The sequence below is a fragment of the Sceloporus occidentalis genome, unplaced genomic scaffold (assembly GCF_023333645.1).
Source record: "Sceloporus occidentalis isolate IW3139 unplaced genomic scaffold, rSceOcc1.0.p SCAF_198, whole genome shotgun sequence".
Taxonomy (NCBI): Eukaryota; Metazoa; Chordata; class Lepidosauria; order Squamata; family Phrynosomatidae; genus Sceloporus; species Sceloporus occidentalis.
Window position 1 is genome coordinate 730269 of NW_028317178.1, and position 14066 is coordinate 744334.

The following is a 14066-nucleotide window of genomic DNA, read 5'->3' on the forward strand; positions in this document are numbered from 1 at the left end:
TATACATTTTACCTAATTCGTGCATTTTTTTTATATAAGTCTCTGAAAACGAGGAACCATCCTTAATTAAGCAAATGTAAAATATTGAGAAAATTCCGCATATGAAGGCGATGTAAGTGGAAATAATGATGTAAGTCAGGGCTGACATTTACATAGAAATAAGTCAGATAAAAGTGGTTTTAGGCCTATTTGGTATCACTCGAGACCCTTAAATGCGTGTGTGGGGGGGGGGTGGCCATAGCAACGCGGGAGAAAAATAATGGGAAAGGCAACCTGATGTAAGTCAGAGGCTTTTGTGATGTAACTTGAGGTCTGGTCTATAAATGAAGGCCTGGTTTGTGTGTATAGCTCTGACGCGTTTCGCTCGTTACCTGATAGCAGTAATCGGAGACGTACAGCACGGATACGGCTTCGGGAAGATGGTTGGACATTGTTAATAAAGCTTCGTCAAACTTCAGTCCTGCCCCTAGAACAGAGGGGGTAATAATAAATCACTCAAAATGTGGGCCCCCAGGTCCACTGTCAGGGGGGTAAAACCAGTGCATGGGCTACGTGACCCGTCATGGGCCCCTCGTAGGACCTCAGGGTCGGCTACCCAGCACTAGGCCCCCACGGCCAGCTACACACGTCTGGGCCCTGGCTGGCTATGTGGCCCAGATTGCTCCTTTCAGGGGTTTGGGCCCAGTGGCCCCGTCTGGTGGTGCAATCATTCCAAGCATAGGGGTGGGGCAGTGGGAGGAGCTTATCACAAGGAGGAAGTTAGGGCATAGGGAGAGGCAGTGGGAGGGCCATTTAACATGGTTGCCTTGGAGATTATTCCCACCCACTCCTAATTCCCCTGTTACCAAATAGTTAGACCTTCCCTCACACGGGTAGCCCCACCCCCATAGATGTGTAGCCCCTCCCACATGCACACATAGCACCTTTCCTCACACAGCTAACTCCACCCCTTCCAAAGCCAGGAAGTCACCAGTTATGCTTATCACCATGGCAACTATAGTGCGTGTTTTAGTTTACTGCATCACCATGGAAACTGATTTGGGCTTCACAAGCAAGAAAAGAGGTAATTTTCCTTATAATTTTATATAATGTCTGAATACCTGCCAACATTCCCAATTCCCAGAGAGGGGCACTTTCCTTTTTCGGGGTGTAATTAGAGGTGGGGGATAGGGTTTTACCCAGACTTTTCATGTGACTCTCTGCCCTATTCTTAGCTCCTACAAAACAGGGGCACCTGGGGAGGAAAAAGGGGCAGCGTGATTCAGGAGAGGGACTGGCCAAGTTAAATAGGGACACTCGGCATTAACAATTCATTTAGCGAGTTCTTACCTGTCACAGAGCATTGCAACAACCCCATGAGGGCAAGTATCAGGGCCCCGGCAGAGCATTTTACCCCCATACCCAGAGAGCTTCGCTTCTTCCAGCTCCTGAATGGCAGGGCGTCCCAGCACGGTACTAACTACCTGCACCGAAAGGATTAATGATAGCAGCAGATAACCAGGGGGTGAAGTCCGGTAATAAAAAGCAACTGTATGGGGCAAAAAAATCTTAATGTTCCCCGCATAAGAGCAATAATAATCTGTGATCGGCCCCAGGAAGCCGCGGGGGCAAAATTCCTAATTAGCATTCTGGGGCAAAGTGCAGAAATCATTAGCGACGTCCAGCCGGTTTCCATGGAAACCATTCCACATAAACAACTTTGACATGTATGCAATAAATGATTTTGCCATTGCTCCCAGAACTACTCTACACCGGGTATTACTCAGGTATGGATAGAAATCTATAAATAAACCTATGTAATGATGTTTATATCGCCCTCATATTCCGCAGCGCTGTACAATGTTCCTGTATGTGTATAAGAAACCTGTATAATGTGTATACCATGGGCGTCATCATACTAACTTTGTGCATCTCAGGATTTGCATCATTCTATTGTTGCCCGTCCCTTTTTAGAAGTGTTCACTCCACCTTTGTGAATACCCCCATTGTACGAATAATAAATGGTATGATCCATACTAGATGTTAAAATGAGTTTTATTGCCAAATTGATTAATGGTTGGACATTTGTGATTGGAGATCGATAGAAGATTCTCCGTTAGAAATCACGGTACAGATGGACACTTCTCATGTTCTTTGGTGGCCAAAGGAGTGTCCTCTGGGCTGGGTGATAGTTCCCCAGAGCGCAGCCTCTTGTTGGTGAGGGCCACAACCCAAATTGGTGATTCAGCAGTTATATTGAGTCTTGTTGACGATGGTACTGAAGACTTGAGCTTTGATGATCAGTTCTTCCATCATCATGAGAGGTATAATGCTACGTGGATCGCCCAGCTGTACATCTCTCGGCAGAGAGGCTTTCATTTCTCCCAAAGCATCTTCAAACTCCTCAACGACTTGGACCACTTTCCGCTTGTCCTGTCGGAGGGCAGACAGTTGTTGTTGTAGCTGATCGTTGGCCTCAGCTATCTGCTCGTTGGCTTCTAATGCTTTGAACAGTCTATCATCGAGTTCCTCAGTCAGCTCAATAGATTCAGGTGAGGATATCTCCATGTCATGACATCTGCCTTGCAGGTCTTGAATCTCAAGGTCTTTGATGGCCACATGTTCTTCAAGCAAGGGGATTGCCTTACTCATGCCTTCCAGACGCTCTGTCAGCTCTTCGTTCTGCCTACGAAGGCTGTTGATAACTGACTGGAGCTCTTTGTTCTCCTGAGACAGACCATGGGCATGGTCTTTAGCCAGATTTAAATAATTCCGAGATATGTCCTCTCGTGACACCCGAGAGCTTCTCGAGGTGGTCTCGCAATGTTCTCTCCGGCGTCTCGGTGACTGCTTTTCATGCCTCCGCCTCCTGTAGTCACCTTCTGGCTTTAGATGTTCCTCCAGACTCGAGAGTCTGTCCATAAGACGGGACATGGACCGTCTGTGTTCCATCTCCATCTGGAACATGGAGTTGTTGACCAGAGAATGCACGAGGTGCAGATGGAGTCCGGGTCCATGTCGTCTGTGAGAGTCGTCTCTCTTTTTGCGTGTTAATAATATGATACAGAGGAGTATAATAGCTCCAATGTACCCCAAACACAGTAGTTGGCTCAGATACACACCGCGCTCGGCTTTGCACATCTTCGCGGTCGCCTGCTCTGTTGAGCAATGACCTGTTTACGAGTCTCTCCCTCTATTCCTTGCCTGTGCTACCTATGACATCACAATGAGGCTGCTGACGGAACACTGGAAATGATTGGTTTATGGCATTGTGGGCGGGGCTTGAGGAAGCCACGCCCAGTTTTTGAGGCAGGTTTGTTTACGAGGGTGTGTTTTTTAAAGCACCGCCCACAATCAAGCCACACCCACTGAATCATTCAACAAAATAATAGCATTTAATAAATAAATAAATGCATTCTCCTGTCTAATTGCGTTTTGTTCTTATGTTCATGATGACATCACAATGAAGCTGTTGAGGGAACATCAGGAATGATTGCTTTATGGCATAGTGGGTGGGGCTGTAAGTGGCCACACCCCACTGAATGCAACAGGTTGTTTAATGAGTGGGTGTGTTTTCAAAGGCCCCACCCTATTTTAAGAAATGAAATTGTTTCTGGAAGCCTGTGAAGGACACGGTATGTTCAGCGAGGACTCGTCGGCAAACCCTCCAGCCAATAGCGTCATCACACACTGACACATAGATGGGGCCAAACGGGGCCAATCTGCCCTCAGGTTCTGGGTTTATATGTTCGGTGCAGTCTGTCGTTGTGCATTAAAAAGAGCAGCCCTATACCTGCCAAATCTCCTTATTTAATTTGGACAGTCCCTCGTGTCCCTCTCCCCTTCCCTGTTGCCCCTCTCTCCTGTCCGGTTGCCCCTCTTCCTAGGAGTAGGTTCTTTTATCGTAACTAAAGGGAAGTCTTTGCACCGTTCACTGTGTATAACTTCTGATGCGCTGCTGGTAAAGGCCATTGTACAGCGCTGTGGAATATGATGGCGCTATAGAAAACAAATCATAACGCAGAGGTTGCTATGGCAACAACACTAGAATTGCACTATGAACCGCATGACTTTAAATCACAGTTAATGCTCTCAGTGGAAATTTGCCCCGAAGTGCCTCTCACAGTTACCCCTGAGTGTCCCTCCTGCCTCAGGCGCGTAGCCAACGAACAGCAGAGGTGTCTTGGGGTAAATGGGGCAGTTTCTCAGACTTTTTACCCCAGTCTTGGGGTGAATGGGCAGGGACTGCTTCACACAGTACGGGGACCGGAAACAAGTACAAGCTAATTCGAGACTGTTGTCGACTATTCTCAGGACCCGCGTGATTATTCCTCCCCATTATCTCAGCTTATCGTTAAAATGCAGGTGAAAATAGTGGTTTTTGGAATAAAACGGCTTTTATTTACTGAACTGTACAGAGCTCCGTATATCTTTACAAACAGTCGTTTTCACCGGCGGGTCCCGGCAGCTACCGGCAACCACTTTGAAAAAGTAAAAGAAAAACAGATTTTCAGAAAATCCCGAATTCTGATAATTCTACGAGTAAGCGAGTCCACACAAATTCCGCACGAGAAGGCCGCCAGGCAGCCATCTTTAATCCTGCGCGAGGGTCCGTGAAGGCCGTCACGCCTCCTCCCGATTGCCCCTGAGACTCGACTTCTGCTTTTTCTTCTCTTTCTGCCCGAGGGCTCGGAAAAGCTTCTTCCTGGCGTCCTTCTGCCTCTTGAGTTTCTCTTCCTCCTCCTTCTGCTTCCCGCGCTGGAATTCCTTCCTCTGCTGCCGGTGCTTCGTCTTGGCCTTTGCCGTCTTGTAATTGTTCACGGTTCCCAGGGCGCTCAGAAGAGCCGATATCTGAAATAAGAGGAAGTCGGTCTACATGTGTCTTTAAAGATGGCCACCACAACATGGCCGATAAGACCCATTCGCCCCGTCGGTAAAGACTCAAACCTTAATCAGTCCTCGGTCATGCCTTAGATTCAGGAGCCACATGCCCACGCCATGCATGAAGCTCCACAGCACATACCTTTCTCTCGTGAGGCTCCCGGATGACGGCCGGCCGCACGAGGTCCCTGGACAATTTCCCCTTCTTCCTCATGAGCTTCGGCTTGTTCTTGAACGGCAGGGCTTTCTGCAGAGCTTTGGGGACGTGAATCGGGTTGAAATGTCTAACCTGACGTAGGATCGGCTGAAAGAGACACAAAAAAAAGTTAAGGTTAAAGATCTTTCGGATCTCCATCGGCGAGGCCGAAAGAACAAGATGGCGTCCATATCTGGTCCGGATCCAACCATTTGTGGAGTTCCAAGGATTTTGTCACAAATGTATGTCACAAAAATCTCTTATATATAGTAAGTGAGGGTCCCTGCAGCTTTCCGTATATACCTTATACAAGGAATCCTTCACCGGCTTATTATGGAGCCCAAGCTCATGTTTCAACTGGCCGAGCGTCTTCATGCCCGACCAGGTCTCCTTCTGTCCCACGGGCTTCAAAAGGGACGTGACCGGATTGTAGAAAGCAGGCACGGTAACCGGGTACCAGGTACGCAAAAACACGATATCTAAAGAAAAGAGGGAAAAAAAACATAACAGATCATCAAGTCGTTGCGAAGAAGGTCCAAACACACACGGTGCTTCTAATCTAATTCTTCAGGCCAGGCTAAGTTGTCTAAACTTATTACCCACCACTCATCAGCAACTTGTCTTCGAACGTGGCTCGGAAAGCTCCTTCTGGAGTCCTCAAGGCCTTCTTGATCTGTCCTCGGATGCCGCTCACAGTCCTGACTGAAGCTCCTTCAAACTTGGCCACCTCCAAGGTAGTACTGAACATCCCCTAGAAGAAGCACACCACGGTAAGATCCTACCACCACCTTCTACAGCAAGACCATAGACAGGAGGTTGAAGGGCCTGGTGGAGAAGGCAGTACCTTGATGAAAGACGTGTTCTTGTAGATTTTGCAGGGATACCCGATCAGCTTCAGCTTCTTCACCACCGTCACAGACTTGTCAAGATCGAGTACGACCCCCGTGGCAGCTATCCGGAAGTCAGCCTGTGGAAGAACGCTCAACGTTCACACAACGTCTGCAGGACGCAGCAGTAGATGTTCTGAACTCTCTTTATAAACCTTAAAGCCCCAGAAGCCGGTTAACTAAACCTACCAACACATCAGCTTGCTGCCCTGTGCGCTTCAGAAAGCTTGGGCATTTAAAGACTACAACGCCCATTTTTTTTTTTGACACTGTCACGTTATGCATTTTTTTCCATACCTCCAATCCCAGAATTGATGGTGCTTCTGAGGTACAAAGTGGGACAACCTCAGCCTAGTGAGGCTGAAAAAAGTCAAGTTCAATCTTTTCCAAGATATCTCTAGAAGTGAATTCCAGAGATTTACAGCACTTGCTGCCCAGGAAGTCCTCTTCTGTTGAAGAAGGAACCACGGGCTCCTCTAATCTTATTAAATATATTATTTGAAGTACTCACCTTAGTGCCGCTGACGGACTGAACCGCGAGGAAGCCGGTGCCTTGCGGCGTGATTGGACCTGCAGAGAGACAGACATAACGGGAACAGACGAGAGACCCGTAAGATGTCATTTGAGGTCATCAGACATACTTCAAGTGGCGAGAGGCCGGCTCCGTACGCAAACCATGAACCAAGATTTTACAAGACGTTCTCTTGCTGAGCCAAGCGATCGGAGACGAGGAGTTGGGAGACTCACCCCATATAGTTGCCCCGCAGTGCATGTGCTCGGGGGTATATTTAAGCAGCCGATGCCGTCCATTGTGATCTTCGATGTGATAAAGCGGGATGCTCTGGAACCTTCTCCAGCCCAGGGAGAAGATCAGGGGGTCTCGAGTCTTCAGGATCTTCTTGTGCCAGCGATGTTTCTTCAAGCGCATCTGGGGGCAGATAACGTGAACGCTTAAACATATTATTCATTATAACAATGTGACCGCCTTCAAGCTCCAGTCTCCATCATTACGAAGGTCCTTCAAGAAGCCGGTGAATAAAGCGCGAAAGCACCAGTGTGACACCAGCGGGCAGAAACTGAATCTTGAGGGGTTTTTTGCCCGGCTCAATTAGGACCAAATAAATATAGACCTGATGAAAGCCAGCAGTCTGAGAAGCAACCCACAGACACGTCGGATTACATACCTGAATATATCCAACGTTTCCCTCGCTGTTGCCCAGTCCGCCCAGAATCACGGGGTAGTGGGGGTCAAAATTCACCACGAACTCGCAGGGGACGCTCTCGACCTCGACGCGGAGGTACATGCCGGGCCGGAAACCCTCGTACTGCACGCGGATCTCGTCTTCTTGGTCCTCGAACGCTGCCCGGTTTAACTAGGAAGAGAGGAGGAAACGTTCTATAAGGGAACGCACGTGAACCATGGCCGGGACCCGTCATCGTCTCTCTCCTTTAACCCACAGGTAGCTCCTCTAAACTTCTTCCCGGTAGGTTTACCTCCCATCACACTGAAAGTGCCCACCCTGGGATTTCATAGGTCCGGAAGAAATGTCGCGCTCACTCTAAACAAGACCTTAAACTCATATACCAGGGGTGTACAAACTGCGGCCCTCCAGCTGCTGCAGGACTACATCTCCCATAATGCTCTTTCCGCTAAGGAGCTGGCTGAGGCGGATGGGAGATGTTGTCCTGCAGCAGCTGGAGGGCCGCAGGTTGGACACCCCTGTCCTATACTATAGGACTCTGTATATGGAATATCTGGTTGCTAAACAGCCCACCTATATCATTTTAGCTCCGTGTTTCATATATATATATATATATATATATATATATATATATATATATATATATCTCTCGACTGATAATGATCACTATGGATTCTGAAATTGTCTGTTTCCTGGCCCGATACTTTTTTTTTTTTTTATCAAGCTTTATAATCGCTTAACAATTCTACTTTACATAGGTTTTTTTTCCGTATAGGTTTTCATGTAAAACCTTTATTCCCCCCCCCCCCCCATTTACACATGCGAGCGTTTACAATAAAAATCAGAAAGTAACCAAAAAATAAAATTTAAAAAAAACTTTCACTGAAATCCCAAAAAAACATTGCAAAGACAGCGAAAACCCACATTTTTTTCACAGCAAAAAAAAAATTAAAAAAATTATATATATATATTTCTATATTGTTAAAAAAATATATATTTCTATACTTTTAAGAAACTAAATATTTTCTTCCATTGAATTACGACCCGGGGCGACTGTCGACAACCCACCTCGGCCTGTTTCTGCATCTCCTCCTTGAGGTCGTCGAAGTAGGTGGCGTCGTCTTCCCCGCCGTCGTACTGAGCGTCAAACCTCTCCTTCAGCTTCCGCTTCTTCTCCAGGCGCCGCTTCTTCTCATCTTCTTCTGCTGGAGGTCCTGCTGGTTTGTCCTCCTCCTCCTCGTTGTCGTCTTCCTCGTCTTTCTGTATGTGGGAAGGCAAATTGGTATAGAGCACGGTAATACTCTATCGTGGATCAATCCCATTTATGTTGTAGTCTAGACTGGCGTACAACGGTCAGAGAAGGTTGCTTATCGTAAGTACCTCTTCCTCCTCAGACTGGGGCTTGCCTTTGTGCACCTCCCCGGTTTCCAAGTCTTCAAAGTCCCCGTAAACCTCCTCTACGGGGGGAAAAAAGCCAAATCGTTAGACGAGAACCCAAAACAACCGGAATACTCCAAAATAAAAACCAAGAGTGGTACCAATCAAGAGGACAACATGGCGGATAGTCAATTATCTAGAAGCTTAGATGCCCCCAAAGCACCCCGTAAGCGCACTCACCGTCTTCTTTAAGCAGTTTCTCGGCGTCCTTGTCCGCTTCCCATTTGCCGGTGACGAAACAATCCCGGATCGAGTCCATCACCTAAAATTCAAGGCAGAGAAACGGGATCGGTGTCAGAATACTCCTGTATAGGTATAGAGGAATACATCTGTCACCTATAGAGCAGCTATATGGGGCCTTTCCGGAGGACCTTAACGTGGAGAAACCTATCTTGATGCTCTGTTACCTCTTCATCGTCCCAATCCCGAGTACCCTCAGCCACGAATCTGGAGCAGTCAAGGGCGTTAGCGGCCCTCCTGGACTCTTTGTCTGGCCGGTTGACGTGAAATAGACCACCAAGCTCCTCTTTGCCGTCTTTTTTCTCCTCGTCTTCCTCTTCCGCCACTGTGAGAAAGGCAGTGTTAAAACGGTGTCCAAACTCCAACGGGGAGCTCCCGTGAATGCAGATAAAAGGGGGGGGGGGGGGGGGGGAGACGACATGAATGGCAACAATTTTTCTAAACCCAGATGTTATGGAAGACAGAAGCTGGTCCTTCCAGTGATGGAACACCCATTAAACGGCCCTGCCATGAGCCCAGGACTTCCTCACATGAAGCGGAAGCCTAGTATGGTGACCACCCATCCGGCCTAAGGCCGTGGCATTACTCACCTGTACCGTACACAAGCTTCCGGAGATTAGGGGCCGACTGGTGTCGGATAAAAACTTCTGCCGCCTTCTTCTTGAGGTCCTCCTTCCACTTCACGGCCCCTGGAAGAGATGAATTGCATCGAGTTACTGTAGTTTCATTTTTGGATCACCGTTTTCTGTTAGGGTCCGTAATGAAGTCGAGTCTAAAGTGTCCAAAAGGAGTAACTCACCCTCGGTATCAACAGAGAAGTCACCGCTTTCTATAAACTCATCGTCTTCCTTCAATAAATCTTCCTCATCACCGTCTTCTTCCTCACTGGTGTCACCCATCTCCGCGTCGTCAACCTCTTCCTCTCCCGAGGCCTCCTCGTCCGTATCCATGTCTTCTGCGGCTTCAGAACTCGAGGACTTTGCATCCTCTCCTGTACAATTCCCGCTGTCCATCGCCTGAGCCGACTTCCTACCCCTGACCTCGGCTGATCTCTTCGAGCTCCCCTTCCCATTGGTCGAGGCGACCAGCTTTTCTTCCTCCTCCTCCTCACTGTCTGAGGCATCATCTTCGCTTTCATTCTCCTCTTCCTCAAGTTCCTCCTCCTCGAGACGTTCTTCATCCTCGCTCTTCTCCAAGTCATCATCACTATCTGCAAAAGCGGGCACCTCCACACCCGCGCTTTTCTCTACTTTGGTCCTTTTAGGGGCTGTTGGAGCAAGACGAGCCTCTTCGAGTTCATCTTCCTCCTCTGAAGACTGTTCTTCAGCTTCATCATCCTCATCATCACCCTCATCTTCACTGTCTTTGTCATCATCGTCCTCCTCTTCCGATTCCTCATCTCCATCCTGGTCGTCTTTGAATGCTGCTCTCCTTCGCACCCTGCCTGTGGAATCTGTTACTTTTTCTTCAGTTGGCATCACAAACCTTACAGAGGAGACAACGAAAAAAAACATGACTTAAAACAAGCCCCCCCCCCAATAAAATATTTCTCTTTAAGGGTTAAAGGCAGGATGCCTTACAGGTAGTCATGTGACCATAGGTCGCCACCCACTACTCACAAAACGAACTGTGGTGATTGCTTTATGGCAGAGCTAATGAAGTCCCTCCTTCAACCAGAACTTTGTATGTTTCCCAAGTAGACCGGGATGGGATATTAACACAAAAACGGGGGAAATCACTTGTTTCGCCACATTTTTTGAAGGCATGTGCATCCATGAGCAACGGAACACGTATGTAGACAACAGAAAAACACTCACTCGTTCTTGTCGACGTCCTCCAATCCCAAGGGTTTGGAGTCGGTGAAGAGAGACACTTTGCTGGAAGACATCTTGGAATCAATGGTGGCACTGGTGGCGATGAGGCTCTGGACCAACTCGTGGGAGGGCTTTGTGGCTCGCTGCAATCAGAAGACATGAGCCAACTAAATAAATTCTAATTAATTCAGATTTCCCGGCTCGGACATCCGCCAAAGGTGTAGCCGGGGCATTTCATGCAAATTTCTCTCCGTTAACCTTGACCCCTCAGTGCAGACGGCATCGGAATGCTCCGCTCAGCCCGAGCAGGAAGTTGTAAGCCACTTCCTGTTCTCGCTTTCTAATATTTTTATTTTTTTTTACTTTTTATAGAAACTTTAGAAGCAATCCAGGGACAAAGTCCGCGTCTTTCCATACCTGCTGCTCTAGGTGGACGTGACGGGCCGACAGATCGATGTACACGGCGTCTTTGTCGTACACGACGCCCCCCACGCCGGACAGCGGGGCGTAGATCAGCTTCTCCCTCTCGTTCAGCGAACGTTTCTTCTGCTGGTCGGGAAGGGGGCAGGGATCCGGCAGGAAACTCACCTCGGACAACGCGAAGTCCCCAACTCCTGCAAAAAATAAAATAGGGGTCAGAGTGAGGGTTCCCATCTGCTAAGCGGGCATTAAAAGGGCACAGCGTTATTTTATAAATAATAATGATAAAAAATATACATATCGTTAAAATATATATATATATATATATATATTTTTTTTTTACCCCAGTTGTAGTAATTAGCCAGTTTTTGTTCTATTATCTGACCCCCAATCTACTAGACAAACACCTCGACTCCTTATCATACTGCCTGTGTGGAACAATAGAACGGCTCAGTCTTAATCACACAGTCGGACTCTCTGACTAATGGAAGTCTATGGAGGACGGACTTCATTAGCATCGCCATAAAGCATCAGCTCAGTGTGGTGTTTGAGCCAAGAAAGTCACCCCACAATATTTCACATGACGGACAGCAACGGCGGCTCCAGGTCTGCAGATAAAGGGAGTTTGTTGGGGTAAAATGGGATAAAACTAGGTTTTTGTCACCAGGAAAAAAAATATTTTTAATGGGAAACTTCTCCTTTAAATACAGCTAAATGAGGAGTTCCAACTCTGAAGAGAGAACCAACAGAGCAGCGTTTGTGGGCTTTATCATCTTAACAGGTGAAAAATCTGAATTAATAAACGTTGTAATATTTGTTTGAGAACACCTATTCTAAGCAAGCAGACTGAGACGTGCGCAGGCGGCGCTCTACGGCAAAATGCCAATAAAGCGGTTACTCTGGAAAGCAGCAAAACGCGGGACTGATCATTGGCTGTTGGTAGCCGCGATCACGACAGCCCCCCAAACGCAGATATAAAATAATAATAAAAAAAAAAAAAAAGACCTGGTATGTGGACTTGGCTTTTGTTCTTGAGGTGCGCCCCCCGCAGGTAGCCGTACAGCGAGACTTTGCGGTCACACTTGGGGTTCAATCTTATTTCTTCTGGATTGGTCAAATCTTCCATTCTAAAAGCACAAAATAAAAAATTAATAAAAAAAAATCCAAAATAAATAAATATAAATCCTCAGAAACCTTGCTTTACTCCCTAATTGGTTTATAAATATGTTTTGGGGGAAAAAAATAAATAAAAAAAATTATAAATATAAATGTACCCCATGCATTTCACCGATCGGGAGACTCTGAGGCAGAAAGGGGTAGATTTGTTATATTTAAATCCCCTCCAATAGCAAAGTGGGCTTTCAAATGTTTGGAAATATTAAAAGGTAACCAAGTGGAACTGCAGCCAGGACATTATTGACCAACAAAAGACATCTCCTGGGTCTTGCAGGATCGACCACAAAGCCCATAGTGATTGTTACATTTAGTTCTCTTAACGCTTTGGAGCAACCCACGCCACCCTCCAACCTTACGAAGCCCCCCGGGGGGGTGGAGGAGACGTCCGACCCTCACCTGTCCGCCAGGACGTAAGGGTGAGAAGTCTGCCAGACGAGGGGTCGGAACTTCATGACCGATATAAACCTCCCCAGGTTACGAATCTCCTGCTTCTGGTACTCCGAGTACACCATCCCGGACAGGTAGAAGAGCTTCGCCCCCTGCAAGGAGAAGAAAGACGGTCACCGGGCGGACATGGACTTCCCACCGATGCTCTTGACCACGAAGATCCTTTTCTGGTGGTCGCTCGACGCCATCGGAAGCGCCGGCCTCACCTGGTAGACCTCCGTCCAGAAGCGGTGCTTCAGCCTCTTCTTGACCTTGCGCAGCTGCTTGTTGTTCTTGAAGGAGTCCAGGTGGGTGAGGACGCCCATTATTTTGGGGAAGCCGTGGACCTGGCAGATGTTGAGGAACTCAAAGGTTTCCATCTCGAAGCCGAAACTGGCGTCTATCAGCATCAGGACCTGGGTGCGGGAAAGCGAGGAGGACTTTACGTTATTACACTTCCAAAAGAAGCGTTCTTATATTTATAGACGCCCCCCAGTTACTTTTCTTGGGGACCCCCGATTTATTACCCCCCCCACACACACACACCGCTTACCAAGTCGGCAACTTTTGCCAGATCGATCATGGTGTTGATGTCACAACCGCATTCGATGAAGGTCAGACGCCGTTTCTTGCCTGCGGGAAGAGGGGCAACAAAAAGTTTTGGGGGCATCAACATAATTAAAGTGACCCCCCTCCCCCGTACCAAAAATGTTTGTAAATTCTGAGAGCCCCGCCCCCCGATGGGGTGCCCTCCTTTAGTTCTCACCTGATACGATAGTCACGGGTCCTCGGATCTCGCTCAGCTTCTGCTTGGTGAAGTTTTTAATGAGGCAGCGGATCAGGGTGCTCTTCCCGACTTTCGGGGGTCCTACCACGACTATGACCACAGGAGGGGGCTCTAGAGGGGTGCGATCCACCACGGGGATGTGATGCTTTTTGGTCTTTAGATCTTGTGTCCTGCGGAGAAGACGGCATCTCGGTTACTAGAAAAGTCTACTCTACCACTTCAGCAGGGAGGCTGATCTACCTCTCAGTAAAGTAAAACCATCCCTTCCATCCAAGCCCCGGACCACCTAGGTTACATTGTTGTTGGTGGGGGTCTCCGTCCGCTGTGTTCACTTGGGAAGACCCCCCCAGTCCCTACCTGTGGAAATTCTTAGCCATGCGCACGGCAGACTGCACGGCGAAGGCCTTGGGGTTCCTCTTCCTGGCATCCTCCTCGGTCTCCCCCTGCTGCCGACTCCGCTTCTTGTTGGCTTTGGGCCCGCTGTTCTTCTTCCGGTGCTTCCTCTTCTCCTTCTCATCCTCCATGTTGGCGAGCGGCTGCGTCTAACGGCGATTTCCAACGGTCCTGGAATGACAAAGCTCCGTTATGAATTTAAATAAGACTGTTCTGGCCCCGACCACT

At 48.0% G+C, this 14066-nt stretch overlaps 1 protein-coding gene across 1 annotated transcript; it reads right to left on the bottom strand.

Annotated features, from left to right (window-relative positions):
* Positions 1 to 4602: 4602 nt before the first annotated feature.
* On the bottom strand, positions 4603 to 13969 carry LOC149278195 (ribosome biogenesis protein BMS1 homolog). The gene is made up of 22 exons (XM_089502230.1): positions 13803 to 13969; positions 13425 to 13615; positions 13212 to 13291; positions 12886 to 13074; positions 12629 to 12771; positions 12062 to 12183; positions 11054 to 11250; positions 10640 to 10779; positions 9622 to 10307; positions 9413 to 9511; positions 8990 to 9147; positions 8763 to 8844; positions 8526 to 8602; positions 8214 to 8405; positions 7128 to 7316; positions 6691 to 6871; positions 6455 to 6513; positions 5901 to 6023; positions 5660 to 5807; positions 5360 to 5535; positions 5003 to 5164; positions 4603 to 4830 (listed from the first exon to the last, which is right to left on the bottom strand). The coding sequence occupies exons 1-22, from the start codon at positions 13967 to 13969 to the stop codon at positions 4603 to 4605; spliced, it is 3789 nt and encodes a 1262-aa protein (XP_089358356.1).
* Between the last annotated feature and the right edge of the window lie 97 nt (positions 13970 to 14066).